Source organism: Dasypus novemcinctus, chromosome 14, assembly GCF_030445035.2.
Source record: "Dasypus novemcinctus isolate mDasNov1 chromosome 14, mDasNov1.1.hap2, whole genome shotgun sequence".
Taxonomy (NCBI): Eukaryota; Metazoa; Chordata; class Mammalia; order Cingulata; family Dasypodidae; genus Dasypus; species Dasypus novemcinctus.
The window spans coordinates 2,802,458-2,824,047 of record NC_080686.1 but is presented as its reverse complement, the minus strand read 5'-3'; the positions used below and the strand labels follow the sequence as shown (position 1 = coordinate 2,824,047).

Sequence of the window (21,590 nt, the reverse complement as noted above, 5' to 3'; positions counted from 1 at the left end):
CTTAAATTTAAAGACATGAGTAGGTTGAAAGTGAAAGGATGGGTAAAGAATCCTATACACGTAGTAACAAAAAGGAAAGCTCAGGATGCTATACTAATATCATATATAGCAGAATTTAAGTCAAAAACTTAAGGGACAAAATAGGGCCCCAAATGGCAACAGACTAGGAAGATTTAACAATCATTTTATCCTACAGGGTCACTAGTAATCAGAGGATCTGTCCAGATCAACTGTTGGAGGACTCCTGAGACCAGAACACAGTGCACTGTCCAGGGAAGAATGGGAAGAGGAGACTGACGATCTGTGGTAAAGATTCCTGAGTAGATTCCTCCATTGCCCACTGGCAAGGCTGGCTGCCTCAGGACCCACTCCCTGGCTAGAAGCAGAAGTTCTCTTTCCCAGAAACAGGGGAGGGGAAGTGGCTTGGCACCAACTGCAATATGAAAACTCAGCTAACCGGATTCCAATCTTGATCACAACTGAGGTTTAAACCTGCCCGGCAGCCTCCATGCTGTCCCCACTCCTGGTAGGAATGGTAGCAGGGTTGATTGAAAAACACAGTGGTCTCTGAACAGTGGGGATTAGATTCAGCCAACCCAGTTTGGAAAACCATTGCTTAGGCCCCCACACCCAGCAAAAGTGGAAATTGTGTGCAGTTTGATAACTTTCTTCAGACAGAGCAGGCAGATTCACCCCATCTGCTTTAAAAGGCTGCTGCACACAGGATCCCAATGCCTCTGGAAGCAAGGGAAGCATGCACTCTCTCTAGGCAGTGCAGGTGCCCACAGTAAAGAGCTACTTTACTGTCATCACTGAGGTGTACCAAGAAGAAGAGGTACCAAGAGCTGTCTGATCACTCTCAAGACAGTGCAGGCAGTCACCCCATCCACGTGGCAGGTCCCAGCAGTGGGAGTGGCAGCTGATTAGAGAACTCTGATCTCAGGGACTGGAAGCCACGCAATAGTTTTATCTCCGTAGGCTGGCAACCTCAGCCTCAACCAAGCCCCCACCTTGAGCTAAGTCGACTGAGACTTAAAGGCATAGATTACATTAGGGCAGCTGGAAACTCGATGAAGAGTGCTACCTTTTGGGTACCTTAAGAAAGCCTAGATTGGGACAGGCAACAAAGAGAAGATGAGAGGCCTTTAGGGTCACTTCTCCAGACCTATTGGAATCCAACTACATTCCCCTCATAGATCCCCTGAGGCTATTCTGACTTGCAAATCGGAGCTGGGAAGATTGTCTCCAGGGGGACGTGTCTACCAAAATTAGCCCTCCAGGTAATAGCAGTGAGAGAAGGTGAAAGGTGTATCTTTTTATGGTAGAATTGTGTTTGGCCCCCAGGAAAAGCAGCAGCAAGTGCCTGACCTCCCAGGGCACAGAAGGCCTCCTAGGCGTGGTTAAAAGCGCCACACTTCCTCTGGGCAGAGGAGTGCTCACTTCCCCTAAGGGGCTAAACTTTTTTTGCCCACCTGCAGCAGTTTTAAGGATGCAGAAAAACAAAACTAAGAATACATGCAGTCTCCTCAAGACCCACAAGCTATATCAGCAAAATGTGCTCAGGAGCCTCAAAGGTTTTAGTGACATCTTTTATTTCATTGGCCAAGTGACAGTAGTTGTTATTGATGGTGAAAATAAAGTTATCCTTGAAGCACCAGCAAGGGTCTGTGAGCCTATCAAAGAAGCTATGAGACTCCAAAATATGGAACACAGGAAACGAGATTTGACTCCCTAGTAAGAGGCCATTACCCCCAACCCAATATATATCCAAATGCTAAAGATGAAAAAAAAAGAATTTTAAAATAAATAATAGGTTAAAAATGCTAATGCTGGTACTTTGAAAGGCTATTTGGGCAATATTTTCCTTTAATTTTCCCTAAAGCTTCCTGCAAAACCATAGTTTCCAACTCACTTCAATTTTTTACTAAAATGAAAGAGGAACTTTCAAAAATCTGACCTTCTCTATGTGGAAAAAGCATTCTTATTTTGTCTACCTTTTCAATGCAAAATACTAACACATTTGCAACTTTGTTGAGGGGCTTCTGCAAGGAAGGGTCATTTGGAATGAGGTTGGCGGCCTCCGCGGTGGGGCCTCTGGCCCGCGCAGTGTCCGGCGCCTCGGTGGCCCCCTGCCTCGCGCCAGCCAGGTCATCGGGATGCCATGTCTGCAGTTCGCTCCGGCTGCTCGCCTCGCATATTGGCAAGAAGCTGCAGCTCTCGGCCTCTGCCTCACCCACGGCACCCAGCATGGCCTGGTGGCCACACGAATCAGGCTTGCTTCCCCCTGGGCCGGGCGCCTAGGACCCGGCGGGGACCTGGTGGGTGCTCCGGGGTCTGAACACGTGGCCGCGAGGCCTCCCCCGCACGGAAGGGGCTCCTCTCTCCCCTGCTGCAGTCACCCCAGACGGTGCCCCTGACCTACCGACCCGATCCCGCAGAGTTGTGACAAGAGGCGCCGAGGGCTCTCAGGAGAAGAGGTGCCTGCAGAGCCCAAGCCGGGACTACCGGGCGAACTCCGAGTCGCATCGAGTGTGGCCTCCCGCGTCAGGGTTACCGCAGTGTCACGGAGGGCTCCGGCCCTTCCCTTCGCCTCTTCGCGCGCTCCCGGCCTGACGAGGCACAGGCTCGTCCCCCACCTGCCCACTGTCCTCTACCGGGTCCTGCCGGGCCCTGGAGTCCGCGCCCCGCCGCAGGCAACGGTAGGGTGCGGGGCAGGCGCGCGCCTGCGAGGGCGGGAGCTCCGGCGGCGGCGGGCGCACTCGCGAGGCACCCAGGAGGCCACACCCCCCGCCACCCCGCCGGGCTTGGGACCCTCCTTTCCTAGTTCCTGGCGCAGGTTGAGCAGAAAGTGTGGGGGTCCCCGCGGAGCTGGTAGCAGAGCCCGCCCACGCGGAAGAGCCCCAGGGCGGCCGTGCAAGGTCGTAGTCCCAGCGGGAGAAGCGCCGTTGGGCAGCGGGAAGCCCCGGCGCTTCCAGCCGCCAAGGCCTAGGCCCGAGCCCCCCGGAGGAGGCCCGCGCCGCGCCCCAGCCGCCAAAATGCTGCCGCCTATCGCGGGCGCCGCCGCCGCGCACCCCCTGCGGCGCGGGATCAGAGCCACCCTCCCCGCGCCGGGAGCGGGGCCGCCCAGGTGAGGGGGTGGGGAGGCTGGAGACCGGCAGTGGTTCAGGGGACTTGACTTGCCTTTGGCGCCGCCCGCCGCTGACGCCCGCGGGGATCCCCAGCATCTGAGCCTGAGGCTTTTAGCGTGTTTTGTCCAAGCTCGGGCTCCTCTAAAGGCCGTGGAGAGGAGCAGGAGGCGGGCACGGGCCTCGCCCGTCCTCCCGCGCCGGCACTCCTCCTCCCCTCCGCAGCCCCCCCTCGCCCGCCTCGCGCTCTCCCGGAGTCTCCAGGTTCGCTCCTGTGCTGTCACATTACTGCCTCTGCGGAGGGAGGCGGGAGGGGGCACTGGCAACAAGGGAGAAAGTTTCTGTTCTTGCTTTCCCTCTGCCCGTCCTCATGCATCTGGCCAAGGTTCCTGAACCACCAGCGACCTCTTGGGGCCTGCTGACTTCACCGGGCGAAGAAGCACCACTTATTTCGCCGTTTTTTCGCCTTCGGAGACTTGATTCTCCTTTCTTATCCCAGGTGAGCGCTTACACAAGGCCTACAAGGTACTTGAATATAGGTTTGAGACTTAATTGAAATGGACTAAGAATTCACCTCCCCATCACGGAGGTTCTCGTCCTCTCGGGGGCCCCAGCAACTCAGCCCCAGGCACTAGGGTGGCAATGGGTGGCAATTGAACTGAAGAAGGTCTTTCCTCTAGCAGGAAGAAAGAGGGGAGAGAACCCTCTGACCAGTCATGCTTCTCCTATCTCCCCTAGAGGTGCTTTAAAAGGAGCTCCTGAAACTGAGCAGGACCCTCCTGACCAGAAAGGAGGCTGCACAAAGAAGCCCCTGCATTTGTCTGAGGCACAGAAGGGCAGCTCTCATCGCCACCCTTTAAGTAAGAATGATTTATTGCTATGTAACAGGAGGCTCAAGTGGCTTCCCTAAAGTCGCAGAAGTAGTCGAAGTTGGCTTGGGAGCCGAACTCAAATCTGTTTGTCTCTCAAGCCCACTCTACTAACCACTGCATATTCTATCTCTCAATGTTATCTTCCTTTGCTCCTAATTTGCATGGTGATAGAAGGATGAGATTCAATTCATTTACACCATACCACATTGAGAAATTGCAACGCTGGTGATTATTCCAAGGCAGGTCCTTGGCATCATCGTGGAAACACACAAAAGAAGCTGTTCCAAGGGTTTTCTTTGGGGTGGCAAACCTGAGACCGCCAACTGAATCACACCTACTCTTAACTTCCTTTGAGTAGTATTTTTTAATGTTGTATGCTAATATGTGGGCTCTGCTCACTATTTCATTATTATTAATACATTCCATCATTACAGAGGGTAGGACTGTAGCATCAGTTTTGAATGAAAAACATTTATACTGACATTTTAATCAGTGGAACTTACTGTAATAAATTCTCTGTGAGACAGCAATGATTTACAAAATATAATATTACAGCTTTTGTAGACCCTGGAACCTGTGAAGAACTGACCATTTTACTAGATGGTTATGGTTCATTGGTTTTCTTTCCTTCTTTTTTTTTTTTGAAAATGAAAATGTTATTGTCTTTTTATTTAAAGATATATAGATCACACAAAATGTTTCAACTCACTTGTGGGTCTCTACCCACTGATATACAATGTTACGACAAGATGAGCACTCATGCAATCCCTCGAAGCCCGCCCCAGGTGCACCCTGTGCCAGAAGCCCCCCATCAAGCACCTTAAACAAGTAACCTTTCCTTATTTTATTTTGTAAAGAATTTTCTCAGCATTATAGTTTTAACCACATACCTGACAATCTCCCTTGTTTTGGGGGGTGTACCCCCAAGAAATCCCCAAATTCCATGGATCATCTGACAGTCCTCCCAACCCTAGCTGCTCTTAGGCCTGCAAAGCCCCACCCAGTATTATCCCTATTCCCCCATTTTAGCCCTTCACTGCACGTTCCTTACCTCCACCTTATCATAGATATTACCCATGTGGGCATTGGCCCTCAACCTTCTTCTCTCCCCTGTTTCTGTAAGTCTATCTTCTAGTCTCTAGCTTTCTGAGACAGCTTGATTTGCTTAAGTCATATCTGAGAGGTCACATAGTATTTGTCCTTCAATACCCAGCTTGCTTCACTCAACATAAGGTCTTCAAGGTTCTTTCATGTTATCCCATGTGTTAGTACTATATTCCTTCTTACAGCTGAGTAGTATTCCATTGTATTTATATACCACATTTTGTTTATCCACTTATCTGTTGATGGGCATTTGGGTTGGTTCCAACTTTTGGCAGTAGTGAATAATGCTGTGATGAACATGGGTGTGCATATATCGGCTGGTGTCCTTGTTTTCAGTTCTTCTGGGTATATGCCCAGCAGTGGAATTGCTGGGTCATATGGCAAATCTATAGCTAGTTTTTTGAGTAAATGCCAGACTGTCCTCAGAATGGCTGGATCCTTCTGTATTCCACCAGCAGTGGATGAGGGTTCCCGTTTCTCCACATCCTCTTCAACACTTGTAGTCTTCTACAAGTGCCTTGTCAGTGGGCCCTACTTTGGAATCTGTGCTCCTGATTGTGATGGAGCTGGACTCAGATATGACCTTTCTACACATGCCTCTTCTGTCCTTTATACTGAACCTGTGGTTGGTGCTGGGGTTGGTGTATACACAGAAGACCTGAATCTCTGGACTGGCCATGTGTCAGCTGGGCCCTGAGCCTCAACAGAGTTGCAACTCCTATTCTTTGGTTCATTGGACTTTCCCAGGTCAGCTAACAGGGAGGGTGAATATGGTCAACCACCACACCAGGGAATCAAGAGTGCCTAGAACTGCCAGCAGGAGATTTGCATCCATCAGCTATGTGGGATCTAAGCCCCTCTTGATTTGGAGGTAGAGTGGACATCACCATCCCAGGGTCCACAGAATGGAGGAATAAAATGTGGATTAGGGTGGACTTACTCATATTCTACTATAGAACTATTGTGATTCTAGCAATGGATGAAATTTTTTTTTTTTTTTTTTGCAAATATGCAGCCATTTTTATTGGGGTAATTTGTCTTTTATTACTCAGCTGTAAGAGGTTTTTTAATATACTGTGATTAGTAGACATTTAATCAGGTATGTATCTGCAAATATTTTCTCCCATTGTCTGGTCTGTCTTTGCGCTTTTTTTTTTTTTTATTGACTTTGTAATAATATTACATTAAAAATATATATGTGAGGTCCCATTCAACCCCACCCCCCCACCCCACCTCTCCCCCCCCAGCAACACTCATTCCCATCATCATGACACATCCATTGGATTTGGTAAGTACATCTTTGGGCACCTCTGCACCTCATAGTCAATGGTCCACATCATGGCCCATACTCTCCTCCATTCCATCCAGTGGGCCCTGTGAGGATTTACAATGTCCGGTGATTGCCTCTGAAGCGCCATCCAGGGCAGCTCCATGTCCCAAAGACGCCTCCACCTCTCATCTCTTCCTGCCTTTCCCCATACCCATCAGCCACCATGTTCACTTTTCCCAATCCTTCTATGTGGACATTGGATTGGTTGTGTCCATTGCATCTCTATGTCACGAGGAGGCTCAGATTCCACATGGATGCTGGATGCAATCCTCCCACTTTCAGTTGTAATCACTCTAGGCTCCATGGTGTGGTGGTTGTCCTTCTTCAACTCCATCTTAGCTGAGTGTGGTAAGTCCAATAAATCAGATTGTAGGTGCTGGAGTCTGTTGAGGCTCAGGACCTGGCTATCACATTGTCAGTCCAGAGATTCAAATCCCCTAAGTATATCTTAAACCCCAACATTAACTGCACCTCCAGCACATTAGCATGAAAGTCTTATGAAGGAAGATCCCATCTGAGTCCAGATTCATCACACATAAACACCCTTTCCAAAGAGGGGCCATCTGACCTGGTAGTTAACCCCACCGGCCATGACCATAACTCCCATGGGTCTCTTTAGCCCTCAAAGGAACCAATATCTGGGGGTTGCATCTGCTTTATCTGTCTCTCTGACTCTGCTCAGTTGTACATGAGGGCAATCCTTCTGCCAGCCTCCAGACTCTTTTTTAGAAACTTGTAGCCATATAAACTCATTTCTCCTTTCCATTTCCCCCTTACTTTAGGTCAAACAGCATTTTAAAGTCATGTTATTTTATGTAGACATGGATATTCTGCTGATCCGCATTGAACCTTCCGTATAAGGTCATTTTCCAGTTGCATCATCAGTTGGTAGTTGATAGTGGTCCCTTGGTGCCAGGGAGGCTCATCCCCGGGTGTCATGTCCCACGCTGGGGGGAAGGCATTGCATTTACATGCTGAGTTTGGCTTCGAGACTGGCCACATTTGAGTAACATGAAGGCTGACAGGAGGAAATTCCCAGGCACAATGTTGCTCTAGGCCTTGTTCTTATTTTAGGCTTATCAGCTCACAAGCATAGTCATTAGCATCAGGGGCTCACTGTTGAACCCTCACTCCCTCCCGGTCCCCGCTGCTGTACCTGGGAGACTGTCGCTGCTCCCCTAGGGACCACGACAGAGCACCACTGGCCAGGAACCCAGTACCCCCCCTGCTGTGGTTTTTAATTGTTGCCACTATGAGTATATCCAAACATTACCATGCACCCTGGACATATGTTCTGTACAGCTCCCTGTCAGCCATATATCACCTGTCATTGGTATCCCATACCAGTATCCCTCCATTGCCATTGTTGAAACACTCTGTGATCCAGAACTCCCCGAAATTTGAAGCCCAATATGATGTCATGGTCCCTTACTAGGGAATGGCTTATAGCGATGGGTTTAAAGGTTAGATAAAGAACTTGGATAAAGTTAGATAAAGAACTTAGATAAAGAATGTTGACTTGAAAAAATTCTACATCCTATCTTTTTCTTTTTTTCTTTTTTTTCTCCCTAATTATTCAGCTTCTCTTCACAGGAGTCCTAGACCACAGCAATGCATATATATAATATACAGCACTCCCATACATCCACCACAAATCCTTTTTCCTTCCACAGCGATACTCTTACACCCTATTCACATCATATTTACTTAACGTGTTGTACAGAGTCTGAGACATTAGCTTTCTAACAAGGTGATATCTGTGCTTACATTATGGTGCATACTTTAGGATACACAGTTCTTTACATTCTTAGTTATCCTATGTTTTACATTATGGTTTACATTGTCAGTCTGTCATCTCCTATATGTTATGGTGTAATATTACATGTTTTATATCCATCCTTGTGTACTCTCAAGAAACTCCTCTCTTACCCCCCATTTACCTTCGTTCCACACATTTAACGTTCATTTTCCCTTCCACCTTGGTGCCCACAGTGACAGCCAACCTCCGTTTCCTGAGGAGCCACTTCCAGAGATAGATGGAATAGTGTTCAGGGCCTAACTTGCTCAACTGCCCCAATGCCCTGGGAGCCACCCTTTCTCTCGAGGGATACAGTTCCCTCTATTTGGTGGCATTAGTCCTCCCCAGGATGTGGGTCTACCCCCACTCTCACTACTTGGGTTTCTACCCCATGGTGACACCCACTCTGGCAGAATGAGCATTTAGACATTCCCCAGGAGCCCGTCCTGCATCAGACCCTCCCCTCCGAGCATTCTAAACAGGTAACCCTCTTTATTATATTTTGATATGATTTTCTCGGCATTTTACTCTCCACCAACACCTGACCCTCTCCTGTGTTCGTATGCTACCCCTCCCTCCCCCCACTTTTGGGCCATGTTACCCATCCGTCCCTCCCCAGCCACCCTCAAACCCGCAAAGCCCCAACCAAAGGCAACCCCTTGCCCCCCTTTTATCTCTTCTTTGTGTTCATACTTACCACCATCTCGTCTTAAATTCCACCCCTGCAGACATCGGCTCACATCCTTCCTCCACCCTCCGATTTCCTGTAAGCCTATCGTTCAGTCTCTTGCTATCTAGGGCAGCTTGTTTATTTCATATCATTGAGGTCATGTAGTATTTGTCCTTCAATGTCTGGGTTGCTTCACTCAACATAAGGTTCTCAAGATTCATCCATGTTATCACATGTGTTTGTAGTGTGTTTGTTCTTAGAGCCGAGTAGTATTCCATTGTGTGTATATACCACATTTTATTGATCCACACATCTGTTGATGGGCATTTGGGTTGATTCCAACTTTTGGCAATAGTGAACAATGCTGCTATGAACATTGGTGTACATATATCGGTTTGTGTCCTTGTTTTCAGTTCTGCTGGGTATATACCCAGCAGTGGTATTGCTGGGTCATATGGCAAATCTATGGTTAGTTTTTTGAGAAACCGCCATACTGTCCTCCAGAATGGTTGGATTCTTCTGCATTCCCACCAGCAGTGGATGAGTGTTCCCCTTCCTTCACATCCTCTCCAGCACTTGTATTCTTCTGTTTTTTTCATAGCGGCCAATCTTATGGGTGTAAGATGGTATCTCATTGTAGTTTTGATTTGCATTTCCCTGATAGCTAGAGATTTGGAACATTTTTTCATGTGCTTTCTTGCCATTTGTATTTCTTCTTCGGAGAAGTGTCTGTTTAAGTCTTTTTCCCATTTTTTAAATGGGTTGTTTATCTTTTTATTTTCAAGATATAGGAGTTCTTTATATATGCAAGTTATAAGTTTCTTATCAGATATATGATTGCCAAATATTTTCTCCCACTGTGTGGGCTCCCTTTTTACTTTCTTGACAAACTCCTTTGAGGTGCAGAAGGCTTTAATTTTGAGGAAGTCCCATTTATCTATTAGTTCTTTTGCTGCTCGTGCTTTTGGTGAGATATTCATAAATCCCTTTCCTATTACAAGGTCCTGTAGATGTTTCCCTACGCTGCTTTCTAAGGTTTTTATGGTCTTGGCTCTTACATTTAGGTCTTTGATCCATCTTGAGTTGATCTTTGTATAAGGTGTGAGATGGTAATCCTCTTTCATTCTTCTACATATGGCTATCCAGTTCTCCAGACACCATTTGTTGAATAGGCCACTCTCTCCCAGTTGAGAGGGTTTGGTGGCTTTATCGAATATTATGTGGCTGTATATGTGAGGTTCTATATCAGAGCTTTCAATTCGATTCCATTGGTCTATGTGTCTCTCCTTATGCCAATACCATGCTGTTTTCACCACCGTAGCTTTGTAGTATGTTTTGAAGTCAGGTAGTGTGATTCCTCCAATTTCGTTTTTCTTTTTCAGTATGTCTTTGGCTATTCGGGGTCTCTTTCCTTTCCAAATAAATTTCATAGTTAGTTTTTCTAGTTCTTTAAAGAAGGCTGCGTTGATTTTTATTGGGATTGCATTGAATGTGTAGATCAGTTTTGGTAGGATAGACATCTTAATAATGTTCAGTCTTCCTATCCATGAACAAGGAATAGTCTTCCATTTATTCAGATCTTCTTTGATTTCCTTGAACAATCTTGTATAGTTCTCGGTATATAAGTTCTTTACCTCTTTAGTTAAATTTATTCCTAAGTATTTGATTTTTTTATTTACTATTGTGAATGGTATTTGTTTCTTGATTTCCTCCTGATCTTGTTCCTTATTGGTGTACAGAAATGCTACTGATTTTTGCGCATTGATCTTATAACCTGCGACTTTACTAAACTCATTTATGAGTTCTAGAATCTTCGTTGTAGATCCCTCAGGGTTTTTTATGTATAGGATCATGTCATCTGCAAATAATGAAATTTTTACTTCTTCCTTTCCAATTTGAATGCCTTTTATTTCTGGTTCTTGCCTCAGTGCTCGAGCAAGTACTTCTAAGACAATGTTAAATAGGAGCGGAGACAGTGGGCATCCTTGTCTTGTTCCTGAGTTTAGAGGGAAGGAGTCTAGGATTTCTCCATTGTAAACAATATTGGCTTTAGGTTTTTCATATATACTCTTTATCATGTTCAAAAAATTTCCTTGTATTCCAATCTTTTGGAGTGTTTTTATCAAGAAAGGGTGCTGTATTTTGTCAAATGCTTTTTCTGCATCAATAGATATAATCATGTGATTTTTTTCCTTCAATCTGTTTATATGGTGTATTACGTTGATTGATTTTCTTATGTTGAACCATCCTTGCATACCTGGGATGAATCCCACTTGGTCGTGGTGTATAATACGTTTAATGTGTTGTTGAATACGATTAGCAAGTATTTTGTTAAGTATTTTTGCGTCTAGGTTCATTAGAGAAATTGGTCTGTAATTTTCCTTTCTTGTGATGTCTTTGTTTGGCTTTGGTACTAGGGTAATGTTGGCATCATAGAAGGAGTTAGGTAATGTTCTTTCTGTTTCGATGTTTTGGAATAGTTTCAGCAGGATTGGTGTCAGTTCTTTCCGGAATGTTTTGTAGAATTCACCTGTGAAGCCATCTGGCTCTGGGCTCTTCTTAGTTGGGAGATTTTTAATAACTGATTCTATCTCTCTGCTTGTGATTGGTTTGTTAAGATCATCAATTTCTTCTTTCGTCAATATGGGCTGCTTATGTGTTTCTAGGAATTTGTCCATTTCCTCTAGATTGTCATTTTTGTTGGAATATAGTTTTTCAAAATATCCTCTTATGATAGTCTTTATTTCTGTGGGGTCAGTGGTGATATCGCCTTTCTCATTTCTTATTTTGTGTATTTGCATCTTCTCTCTTTTTTTCTTTGTTAGTGTTGCTAAAGGTTTGTCAATTTTGTTAATCTTCTCAAAGAACCAGCTCTTGGTCTTGTTTATCTGTTCAAGTGCTTTCTTATTTTCTATTTCATTTAGTTCTGCTCTTATCTTTGTTATTTCCTTCCTTCTTCCTGTTGGGTTACTTTGTTGTTGTTTTTCTAATTCCTTCAAATGTGCAGTTAGTTCTTCAATTTTTGCTCTTTCTTCTTTTTTGATATATGAATTTATGTCTATAAACTTCCCTCTCAGTACTGCTTTTGCTGCATCCCATAAATTTTGGTATGTTGTGTTATCATTATCATTTGTTTCAAGGTAGTCAGTGATTTCTTTTGAGATTTCCTCTTTGACCCACTGTTTTTCTAAGAGTGTGCTGTTTAATTTCCAAATCGTGGTGTGAAATCTGGGCTTCTGTCCCTTGCAAATCTCCAGCTTGACTCCACTGTGGTCAGAGATAATGTTTTGTATGATTTCAATCTTTCTGAATTCGTTCAGCCTTTCTTTGTGGCCTAGCATATGATCTATCTTGGAGAATGATCCATGTGCGCTTGAGAAAAATGTATATCCTGCTGTGTTTGGGTGTAGCGATCTATATATGTCTATTAGATCGAGCTCCTCTAATATACTATTCAGATGTTTTGTTTCTTTGGTGATTCTCTTTTGAGATGTTCTGTCCAGAGTTGATAGTGGTGTATTAAAATCCCCCACTATAATTGTAGATGTATCTATTCTTTCACTTAGTTTTTCCAGCGTTCGCCTGACGTATTTAGAGGCACCCTTGTTAGGGGCATAGATATTTATGATTGTTCGATCTTCTTGACAGATTTTCCCTTTCACTAAAATGTAGTATCCTTCTTTGTCTCTCACAATTGTTTCACATTTAAAGTCTATTTTGTCTGATATTAATATAGCTACTCCTGCCTTTTTTTGGTTATTGTTAGCTTGTATGATTGTTTTCCAGCCATTCACTTTCAATCTCCATGCGTCTCTGGGTCTAAGATGTGTCTCTTGTAGACAGCATATGGATGGGTCATATTTCCTTATCCATTGTCCCAGTCTGAATCTTTTGATAGGTGAGTTTAATCCGTTGACATTCAGTGTTATTACTATCAAGGAATTATTTGTGTTAGCCATATTTTGATTGGATTTGTGTTTGTCATATTTTGTTTGTATATTTTTTTTTGTCTTTTTTGTTGTTGTTGTTGGTCTTATACTCTCCTCCAACTCTGCCTTTCCTGTTTTTTCCTTTCTTCCTGCAGAACTCCCTTTAGAATTTCTTGAAGGGGAGGTTTCTTGTTGGTATACTCTTTCAGTTTCTGTTTGTCTGCGAATATTTTGAACTCTCCATCATGTTTGAATGCTAGTTTAGCTGGATAGAGTATTCTTGGTTGGAAATTTTTTTCCTTTAGTACCTTGACTATATCATACCACTGCCTTCTTGCCTCCATGGTTTCAGAAGAGAAATCAGCACTTAATCTAATTGAGCTTCCCTTGTATGTGATGGTTTTCTTTTCTCTTGCTGCTTTTAGGATTTTCTCTTTGTCTTGAGCATTGGATAATTTGACAAGTATATGTCTTGGGGTGGGCCTGTTGGGGTTTATGACTTGTGGAGTACGCTGTGCTTCTTGGATATGCACATTTGTCTCTTTCAGTAGATTTGGGAAGTTTTCAGCCATTATTTCCTGCAACACTCCTTCTGACCCCTTTCCCTTCTCTTCACCTTCTGGAATGCCTATAATACGTATGTTTGAGCGTTTTGCATTGTCATTCAGGTCCCTAAATCCTAACTGGATTTTTTCTATCTTCTTATTGACCCCTTCTACTATCTGTTTGATTTCTGATGTACTGTCTTCCACATCACTAATTCACTGCTCTGTCTCTTCTGGTCTGCTGATATTTGCTGCAAGTGTATTTTTGATTTCTTGAACTGTGGTGTTCATTCCCATCATATCTGTTATGTTTTTGCGTATGTCTGCAATTTCCCCTCCAAGTGATGTCTTCATGTTGTTAACCTCTTTCATTACTTCGTCAAATTTGTCGGTGATTAATGTTCTGAGATCTTTCATTGCTTGTGCCAAGTTTTGCTCCCCTTCATGATTATTGGTTTGTTGATTGGATTCAGCCATGTTTTCCTGATTACTGGTTTGGTTTGTAGATTTTTGTTGCTTTCTGGTCATCTCTTTATTTTGACGGATTTAATCAGTTCCTTAGCTTCTTTGTCTGCTCTTTGAGGTTAATTAGCTGTTATTTTTGCATAGGTGTTATATCTTCTCTTTGTCACTTTTTTCTTCTTATTCTAGTTACTTGTTGTTGGTTAAGTTCACTTTAAAGGAAAGTATTAGTGTTGGGGAAAGGCAATTGTGTAAGCAAGGGAAAAGTGTAAAGTAGTATTGGTGATATATGTTAACAAAGCAAGAATATGAGATCTGGGAGGATGGAGGTTAGATTCATGTAAATTGTGTAGAGTTATAGCAGTAGGTAGAGTACTTATTATAAGGTAGATGATTGAATATGGTAGGAATATGGTATGAGCTAAAAAGCTATTGATTTCGTGAGAGAGGGAAAGAGAAAAGAAAGGTAATAGTTTCAAGAGTGGATAACAGACAGAAAACAAAACATAGGTATTAGTAATTAAGACTTAGACCCTTTGTGGATTGAAGAAAAGGAGGTGGGAGGTGGAATATAGGAGAGCCAGTAGATGGTGGCAGATATCAAGATGTAGGGGAAAGAGGATAGTGTAGGTAGCCTAAATCAGTTCACACAGAAATGAGGCAGTGAAGGATGAGAAAACCCAGCGATTGTGAGGTGTTTCCTGCCGCACCTATTGTATAATTGAGTTAAAATAAACTAAGTAGAATATGAGGGACAAGAGGGAGAGAGACAACAGAATAAAAAGGGGGAAAAAAAAAAGAAAGAAAAAAAAAGGCGGGGGGAGGAAGGGACGAGAGGAAGAAAGGAAAAGAGTGTGGCCAGGGGTGGGGAACAGGTAGGGGAAAGAAAAAAAAATTTAAAAAAAACAGATATACACGAACCAGAATTAAAACACCCACTACACAGCACCTACCACACACACACACAAAAAAAAACCCTTAAATAACTGAGTAAAAAAAGACTTTGGGGGATACACTGTGAGAGAAGACTAGGGGATAATGCGGTGTTAGCAATCAGGAAATTGAAAAAAGTAAAGAATAAGTCAAAATGAAAATAAAAACAAAACAAAATGAAACGATAAAGAAAAAACGCCAACGTTGAAGGCTAGGGCATTTAAGGACCTCAGATGGACCTCAGTGAGTGATGGATTCAGGGATGGAAAGTCTGAGATATTGAGGACTCAAGAGGTGTGAGTCTCTGTAGTGTGGGCCACCAGAATTTAGGGAATTCAGACCTGGCAGCCTCCAATCTCGTCAACAGGAAGCCTGGGAGCCCCGCAGTGTAACAGAGCCCTCCGGGATCGCCACAGCTGGGTGCCAACCCTATGGGGGAAGTCAGATCCGCAAACTCTATATTGTGACTGAACCCTGCAATTCACTTTGCTGGGATCATAGGTACGTTATCTTTCATTTGAGCTTTTGGACAGCTCCTGTCCTGTGATTCCAAACCACTGCCACTAGAGGGCGCCTCTACACCGCAGCCACTTTACTAGTACAGATCCGAAGCCCGGCCAGTGACACGGAAAACGGATTCCAATACCAGAATTCTCAAGCTTCGCAGAATATTCCTTAATCTGCTTCCAGACGTGTCCCCCCCTCTTGCCGCAGCCTAGATCAATTTTCCAATTACTTCTCTTTATTGCCTACAGCCTATTTGGGTTGGAGAACGGTTGCCGGGCTTTTGGGGGTGGGGCTTCAGGCGGAAGCGCTATTGTTTATATTCGCACTCAAAAGTTTCTCCCGCTTCATAACAAAACACCGTCTATCTTCCGAAATCGATCCACAAAGGCGATCTGTCACATCAACCTGTCAACAGCTCACCCAGAGCTCCCGAACTCCTTAGCCCTTCAGAGCCATCCAAAAGCGGAACCCCAGGACAGGACCTCGGTTCCCCCCACCCCCAACAGGGAGGAGCCCGTGCGCAGGTCTCACCTGCGGGCAATAGAACCCAAATTATATCTACTAGACCAATCCTCTCCGTTACCTTTCCACCCGATCGATGTCCCGGCACTTCTGCCCTGCAAAAATCCCGAAAAAGCCTCGCCTTGGAGAACCTGCCGCCACGCCCAGCCGTCTCTTCCCAGGACAGACCACAAAGGCAAGTTTACTCTTGTGACCATCTTGTCTCCTCCAAAATTTTATCATTTATATAGAAACAGTGGCCACGGTAGTTGCTGAGGGCAGGGAGAGGGAAGAAAAGATGTGATGTGGGGGCATTTTCAGGACTTGGAGTAGTCCTAAATTATATTGCAGGGACTGAACCTGGATATTATATATCCTGCCATAACCCACTGAATATATTGGGGAAGAGCGTATGCTACAATGTAAACTATAAAACTTTCGGTACAGAGTGCCCCAAATGTATTCACCAAATGCAATGAATGTGCCACAATGATGACTATTGATGTGGGAGTAGTTGGGGGGCAGTATATGGGAACTTATATTTTTAAGGTAACGATTTTTGTGACCTATGTATCTTCGAAAAAACAATAAAAATTTTAAATAATAATAATTATGATGCAACTCATTGTATAAACAGGATAAGCAGGACTGTCTCAGGATATATGGTCACCATGGATAGTAAGACATATGTTATAAAATAATTAAAGTTACTGAAAGCTGTGCTGGTTAAAATAAATAAATAAGTTCAGGTAGTGTGATTCTTCTGATTACATTTTCTTTTTAATATGTCTAGCTATTCTTGGCCTCTTTCCCTTCCAAATTAATTTCATAGTTAGTTTTTCCAGTACATTAAAAAATGCTGTTTTGATTTTTATTGGTATTCCATTAAATCTGTAGATCATTTGGGTAGGATAGACATCTTAATGATATTTAGTCTTCCTGTCCATGAACACGGAATATTCTTCCATTTATTTAAGTGTTCTTTGATTTCCTTTATCAGTGTAGTGTAGTTTTCTGTGTATAAGTCTTTAACATCTTTAAATTTATTCCTAGGTAATTGGTTTTTTATTTACTATTTTAATGGTATTTTTTCTTGAATTCCTTCTCGGATTGCTCATTATTGGTGTACAGAAATGCTACTGATTTTTGCACAATAATCTTATCACCTGTGACTTTACTGAACTCATTTATAAATTCTAAAAGCTTTGTTGTATATTTCTCAGGGGTTTCTATGTATAGAATCATGTTGTCTCCAAATAGTGAAATGTTTACTTCTACCTTTCCAATTTGGATGCCTTTTATATCTAGTTCTTGCCTCAGTACTTGAGCAAGTACTTCTAACACAATGTTAAATAGGAGGGGTGATAGTGGGCATCCTTGTCTTTTTCCCTGATCTTAGAGGGAAAGATTTAAGGATTTCACCATTTTAAATGATGTTAGCTGTGGGTTTTTCATATATGCCCTTCATCATGTTCAGAAAGTTTCCTTCTATTCCTATGTTTTGCAGTGTTTTTATCAGGAAAGGGTGCTGTATTTTTTCAAATGCTTTTTCTGCATCTATAGATGTGATTATGTGATTTTTTTCCCCTTAAATCTGTTTATGTGGTATATTACATTTATTGATTTTCTTGATATTTAACCATGCTTGCATACCAGGAATGAAACCCATTGGTCATGCCATGTAATTCATTTGGTGTGCTGTTGACTATAATTAGCAAGTATTTTGTTGAGGATTTTAGCCTCTAGGTTCTTTGGAGTGATTAGTCTGTAATTTTCCTTTCTTGTGGTGTCTTTGTTTGGCTTTGGTATTAGGGTAATATTGGCCTCATAGAATGAGGTAGGCAATGTTCCTTATTTTTCAATTTTTTGAAAGAGTTTAAACAAGATTAGTCTTAGTCTTTCAACACTGACAAGATTAGTGTTAGTTTTTCACATGTGAATTCTACCAAACATTGGTAGAATTTGGTAGAATTCACATGTGATGCCACCTGGCCCAGGGCTTATCTTAGTTGGGAGGTTTTTAGTGACTGATTTACTTGTGATTGGTCTGTTGAGATCATCATTTTTTTCTTTCATCAATGTAGGCTGCTTATGTGTTTCCAGGAATGTGTCCATTTTCTCTAAATTGTCCTTCTTGTTGGAATATAGTTTTTCAAAGTATCTTCTTATGATAGTCTTTATTTCTGTGGGATCAGTGGTGATATCTCCTTTCTCATTTCTTATTTTGTGTATTTGCTTTTTCTCTCTTATTATCTTTGTTAGTCTAGCTAAGGATTTGCCAATTTTATTCATCTTCTCAAAGAACTAGCTCTTAGTTTTGTTTATTTTTTCTAGTGCTTTCTTATTTTCTATTTCATTTACTTCTGCTCTGATCTTTATTATTTCTTTCTTTCTTCTTCCTTTGGATTTGGGTTATTGTTTTCTTACTAATTCCTCCAAGTATGCTGTTATGTCTTCGATTTTAGCTCTTCTTTTTTGATGTATGGATTTATGGCTATGAATTTCCCTCTCAGTACAGCTTTTGCTGCGTACCATATGTTTTGTTATCTTTTTGTTGTCACTTTCATTGCTTTCAGGTAGCTACTGATTTCTTTTGAGATTTCTTCCTTGACCCACAGTTTGTCCAAAAGTGTGTTGCTTATCTTCCATATCTTTGTGCCTAATCTGGTTCTCTTACCCTTGCAGTCTTCTAGCTTCATTCCACTGTGGTCAGAGAAATTATTTAGTATGATTGCAATCTTTCTGAATTCATTGAGACTTTCTCTGTGGCCTAGCATGTGGTCTGTCTTGGAGAATGATCCATGTGCACTTGAGAAGAATGTATATCTGCTGTATTTGGGTGTAATGTTCTGTATGTATCTATTACGTCCAGACCCTCTAATATTTTATTCAAAGACTTTGTTTCTTTATTGATTCTCTGTTGAGATGTCTAATGTTGATAATGGTGTATTAAAGTCCCCTAGTATAATTGCAGAGGCATCTATTTCTCCACTTGTTTTTTCCAGTGTTTGCCTCATGTATTTGGAGGCTCAGTGGTTGGTGCACAAATGTTTATGATTATTCTATCTTCTTGAATGATTACCCATTTTACTAAAATGTAGTATCCATCTTTGTCTCTCACAATAGTTTTGCACTTAAAGTCTAATTTGTCTGATGTTAGTCTAGCTACTCCTGCCCTTTTTTGGCTCTTGTTTGCCTGTAAGATTGTTTTCCAGACATTCACTTTCTTTTTTTTTTTTTTAATGATTTATTTATTTTTCTCTCCCTTTCCCTCCTCCCCTCCCCATGCCCCAGTTGTCTGTTCTCTATGTCCATTTGCTGTGTGTTCTTCTTTGTCCGCTTCTGTTGTTCTCAGCGGCATGGGAATCTGTGTCTCTTTTAGTTGTGTCATCTTGTTGTGTCAGCTCTCCGTCTGTGCGGCGCCATTCCTGGGCAGGCTGCACTTTCTTTCGCCTGGGCAGCTCTCCTTATGGGGCGCACTCTTTGCGCGTGGGGCTCCCCTATGCGGGGGACACCCCTACGTGGCAGGGCACTCCTTGCGCACATCAGCACTGCGCATAGGCCAGCTCCACATGGGTCAAGGAGGCCCGGGGTTTGAACCGCGGACCTCCCATGTGGTAGACGGATGCCCTAACCACTGGGCCTAGTCCACCGCCCAGACATTCACTTTCAACCTCTTTGAATCCCGGGGTCGAAGATGGGTTTCCTGAAGACAGCATATAGATGGGTCATATTTCCTTATATATTCTGCCAATCTGTGTCTCTTGACTGGTGAGTTTAATACATTAACATTCAGTGTTATTACTCATGAGGAATTATTTTCATTAGCCATATTTTCTTTGGAGTTGTGTATGTCATATGTTGTTTTTATTTCTCTTTTTGTCTTTTTAGTTCTTACACTCCCCTCCAACTCTGTCTTCCTGTATTTTTTTAAAGATTTATTTTATTTATTTCTCTCCCTTTCCCCTCTGTTGTCTGCTCTCTGTGTCCATTTGCTGTGTGTTATTCTGTGTCTGCTTTCATTTGTCAGGCAGCACCAGGAAACTGTGTCTCTTTTGTGTTGCATCATCTTGCTGCGTCAGCTCTCCGTGTGTGTCGCCCCACTCCTATATAGGCTGTACTTTTTCACGTGGGGCAACTCTTCTTGCAGGGCACACTCTTTGCGTGTGGGACACCCCTGCATGGCACAGCACTCATTGTGCATGGCAGCATTGCACTTGGGCCAGCTTACCACACAGGTCAGGAGGCCCTGGGTATCAAACCCTGGACCCTCCATATGGTAAGCAGATGCTCTATCAGTTCAACCACATCTGTTTCCCTGTATTTTTCTTTCCTCCTGCAGAACTCCCTTTAGTATTTCTTGAAGGGCAGGTTTTTTATTGACATACTCTCTAAGTTTCTGTTTTTCTTTGAATATTTTGAACTCTCTGCCATTTTTGAATGCTAACTTTGCTGGATAGAGTATTCTTGACTGGAAATTTGTTTCCTTTTGTACCTTGACCATGTCATACCACTGCCTTCTTGTCTTCATGGTTTCAGATGAGAAGGTAGCACTTAATCTTATTGAGCTTCCCTTGTATGTTATGGTTCTCTTTTCTCTTGCTGCATTCAGTATTTTCTCTTTGTCTTGAGCTTTGGATAATTTGACAAGTATGTCTTGGAGTAGGCCTGTTGGGATTTATGCTGTTTTGATTGCTTTCCCCTTCCTGGACATATGCATCCATTTCCCTCAATACATTTGGGAAGTTTCCTGCCATTATTTCCTCCAAAAACTCTTCTGTCCCCTTTTCCTTCTCTTCTTCTGGGATACCTATAATGCATATGTTTGTGCATTTTATGTTGTCATTTGGGTACCTAAGTCCCTGCTGGATTTTTTCTATCTTTTTATCAATCAATTCTACTATCTGTTTGATTTCAGATGTACTGTCTTCCACATCACTAATTCTTTCCTCTGCCTCTTCAAATCTCCTGTTAGAGTGTATTTTTGATTTCCTGAATTGTGCCATTCATCACCATCATTTCTGTTATCTTTTTGCATATGTTTACAATTTCTTCAGTATACTCTCCAAGTGTTTTCTTAATATCCATAATTTCTTCCTTTACTTCATTAAGTTGGCTCATGATATTTGTTTGGAGAGTTTTGATTAGTTGTTTGGTGTTCTGCTCTTCTTCCTGGTTTTTAATTTGTTCACTGGACTGGGCCACATCTTCCTGATTATTGGTATGGTTTGTAATTTTTTGTTGTTCTCTGGCCATCATTTTATCTTGATGAGTTTGTTCAGTTGATTAGCTTCTCTATCTCATCTCAGGTTTTATTTAGGTGCTGTTTATGTGTGTATGTTAAATCTTCTCTTTGACACTTTGGTCTTCTTATCTTCTCTCCTTGTTGTTGTCTAATTTCCCTTGAAGGAAAATGATTAGAACCAGGGAAAGCAAAAGAGGTAAGAAAAGAATAAGTATAATAGTAATATTGATAGTAAATGTTAGCAGAATAACCATATATGACCTAGGAGAATGAATATTAAACTCATGTAATATTAAACACGTGTGTAGAGTTACTGGAATAAAAAAGTGGGGTATTTACAATGAGATGTGAAACTGAATAAGGAGAAGTATATAGAAGAATTAAAAGGCCAGTTTGATCAGGAGAGAGGGAAAGAGAAAAGAAAGGACAATAACATAAAGAGTGAATAAAAGAGGGAAGTGGACTTGGCCCAGTAGTTAGGGCATCCGTCTGCCACATGGGAGGTCCACAGTTCAAACCCCGGGCCTCCTTGACCTGTGTGGAACTGGCCCATGTGCAGTGCTGATGCG

At 42.7% G+C, this 21,590-nt stretch overlaps 1 protein-coding gene across 1 annotated transcript in view; it reads left to right on the top strand.

The window, feature by feature from the left end:
* The first annotated feature begins 2,156 nt into the window (after positions 1-2,156).
* Positions 2,157-21,590, top strand: part of LOC131273373 (uncharacterized) — a 65,194-nt gene continuing 45,760 nt past the window's right edge. Inside the window, exons 1-3 of the mRNA XM_058276302.1 lie at positions 2,157-2,318; positions 2,439-2,699; positions 3,511-3,624. Coding sequence (XP_058132285.1) covers positions 2,157-2,318; positions 2,439-2,699; positions 3,511-3,624 — 537 coding nt within the window. The remainder of the gene's footprint in view (positions 2,319-2,438; positions 2,700-3,510; positions 3,625-21,590) is intronic.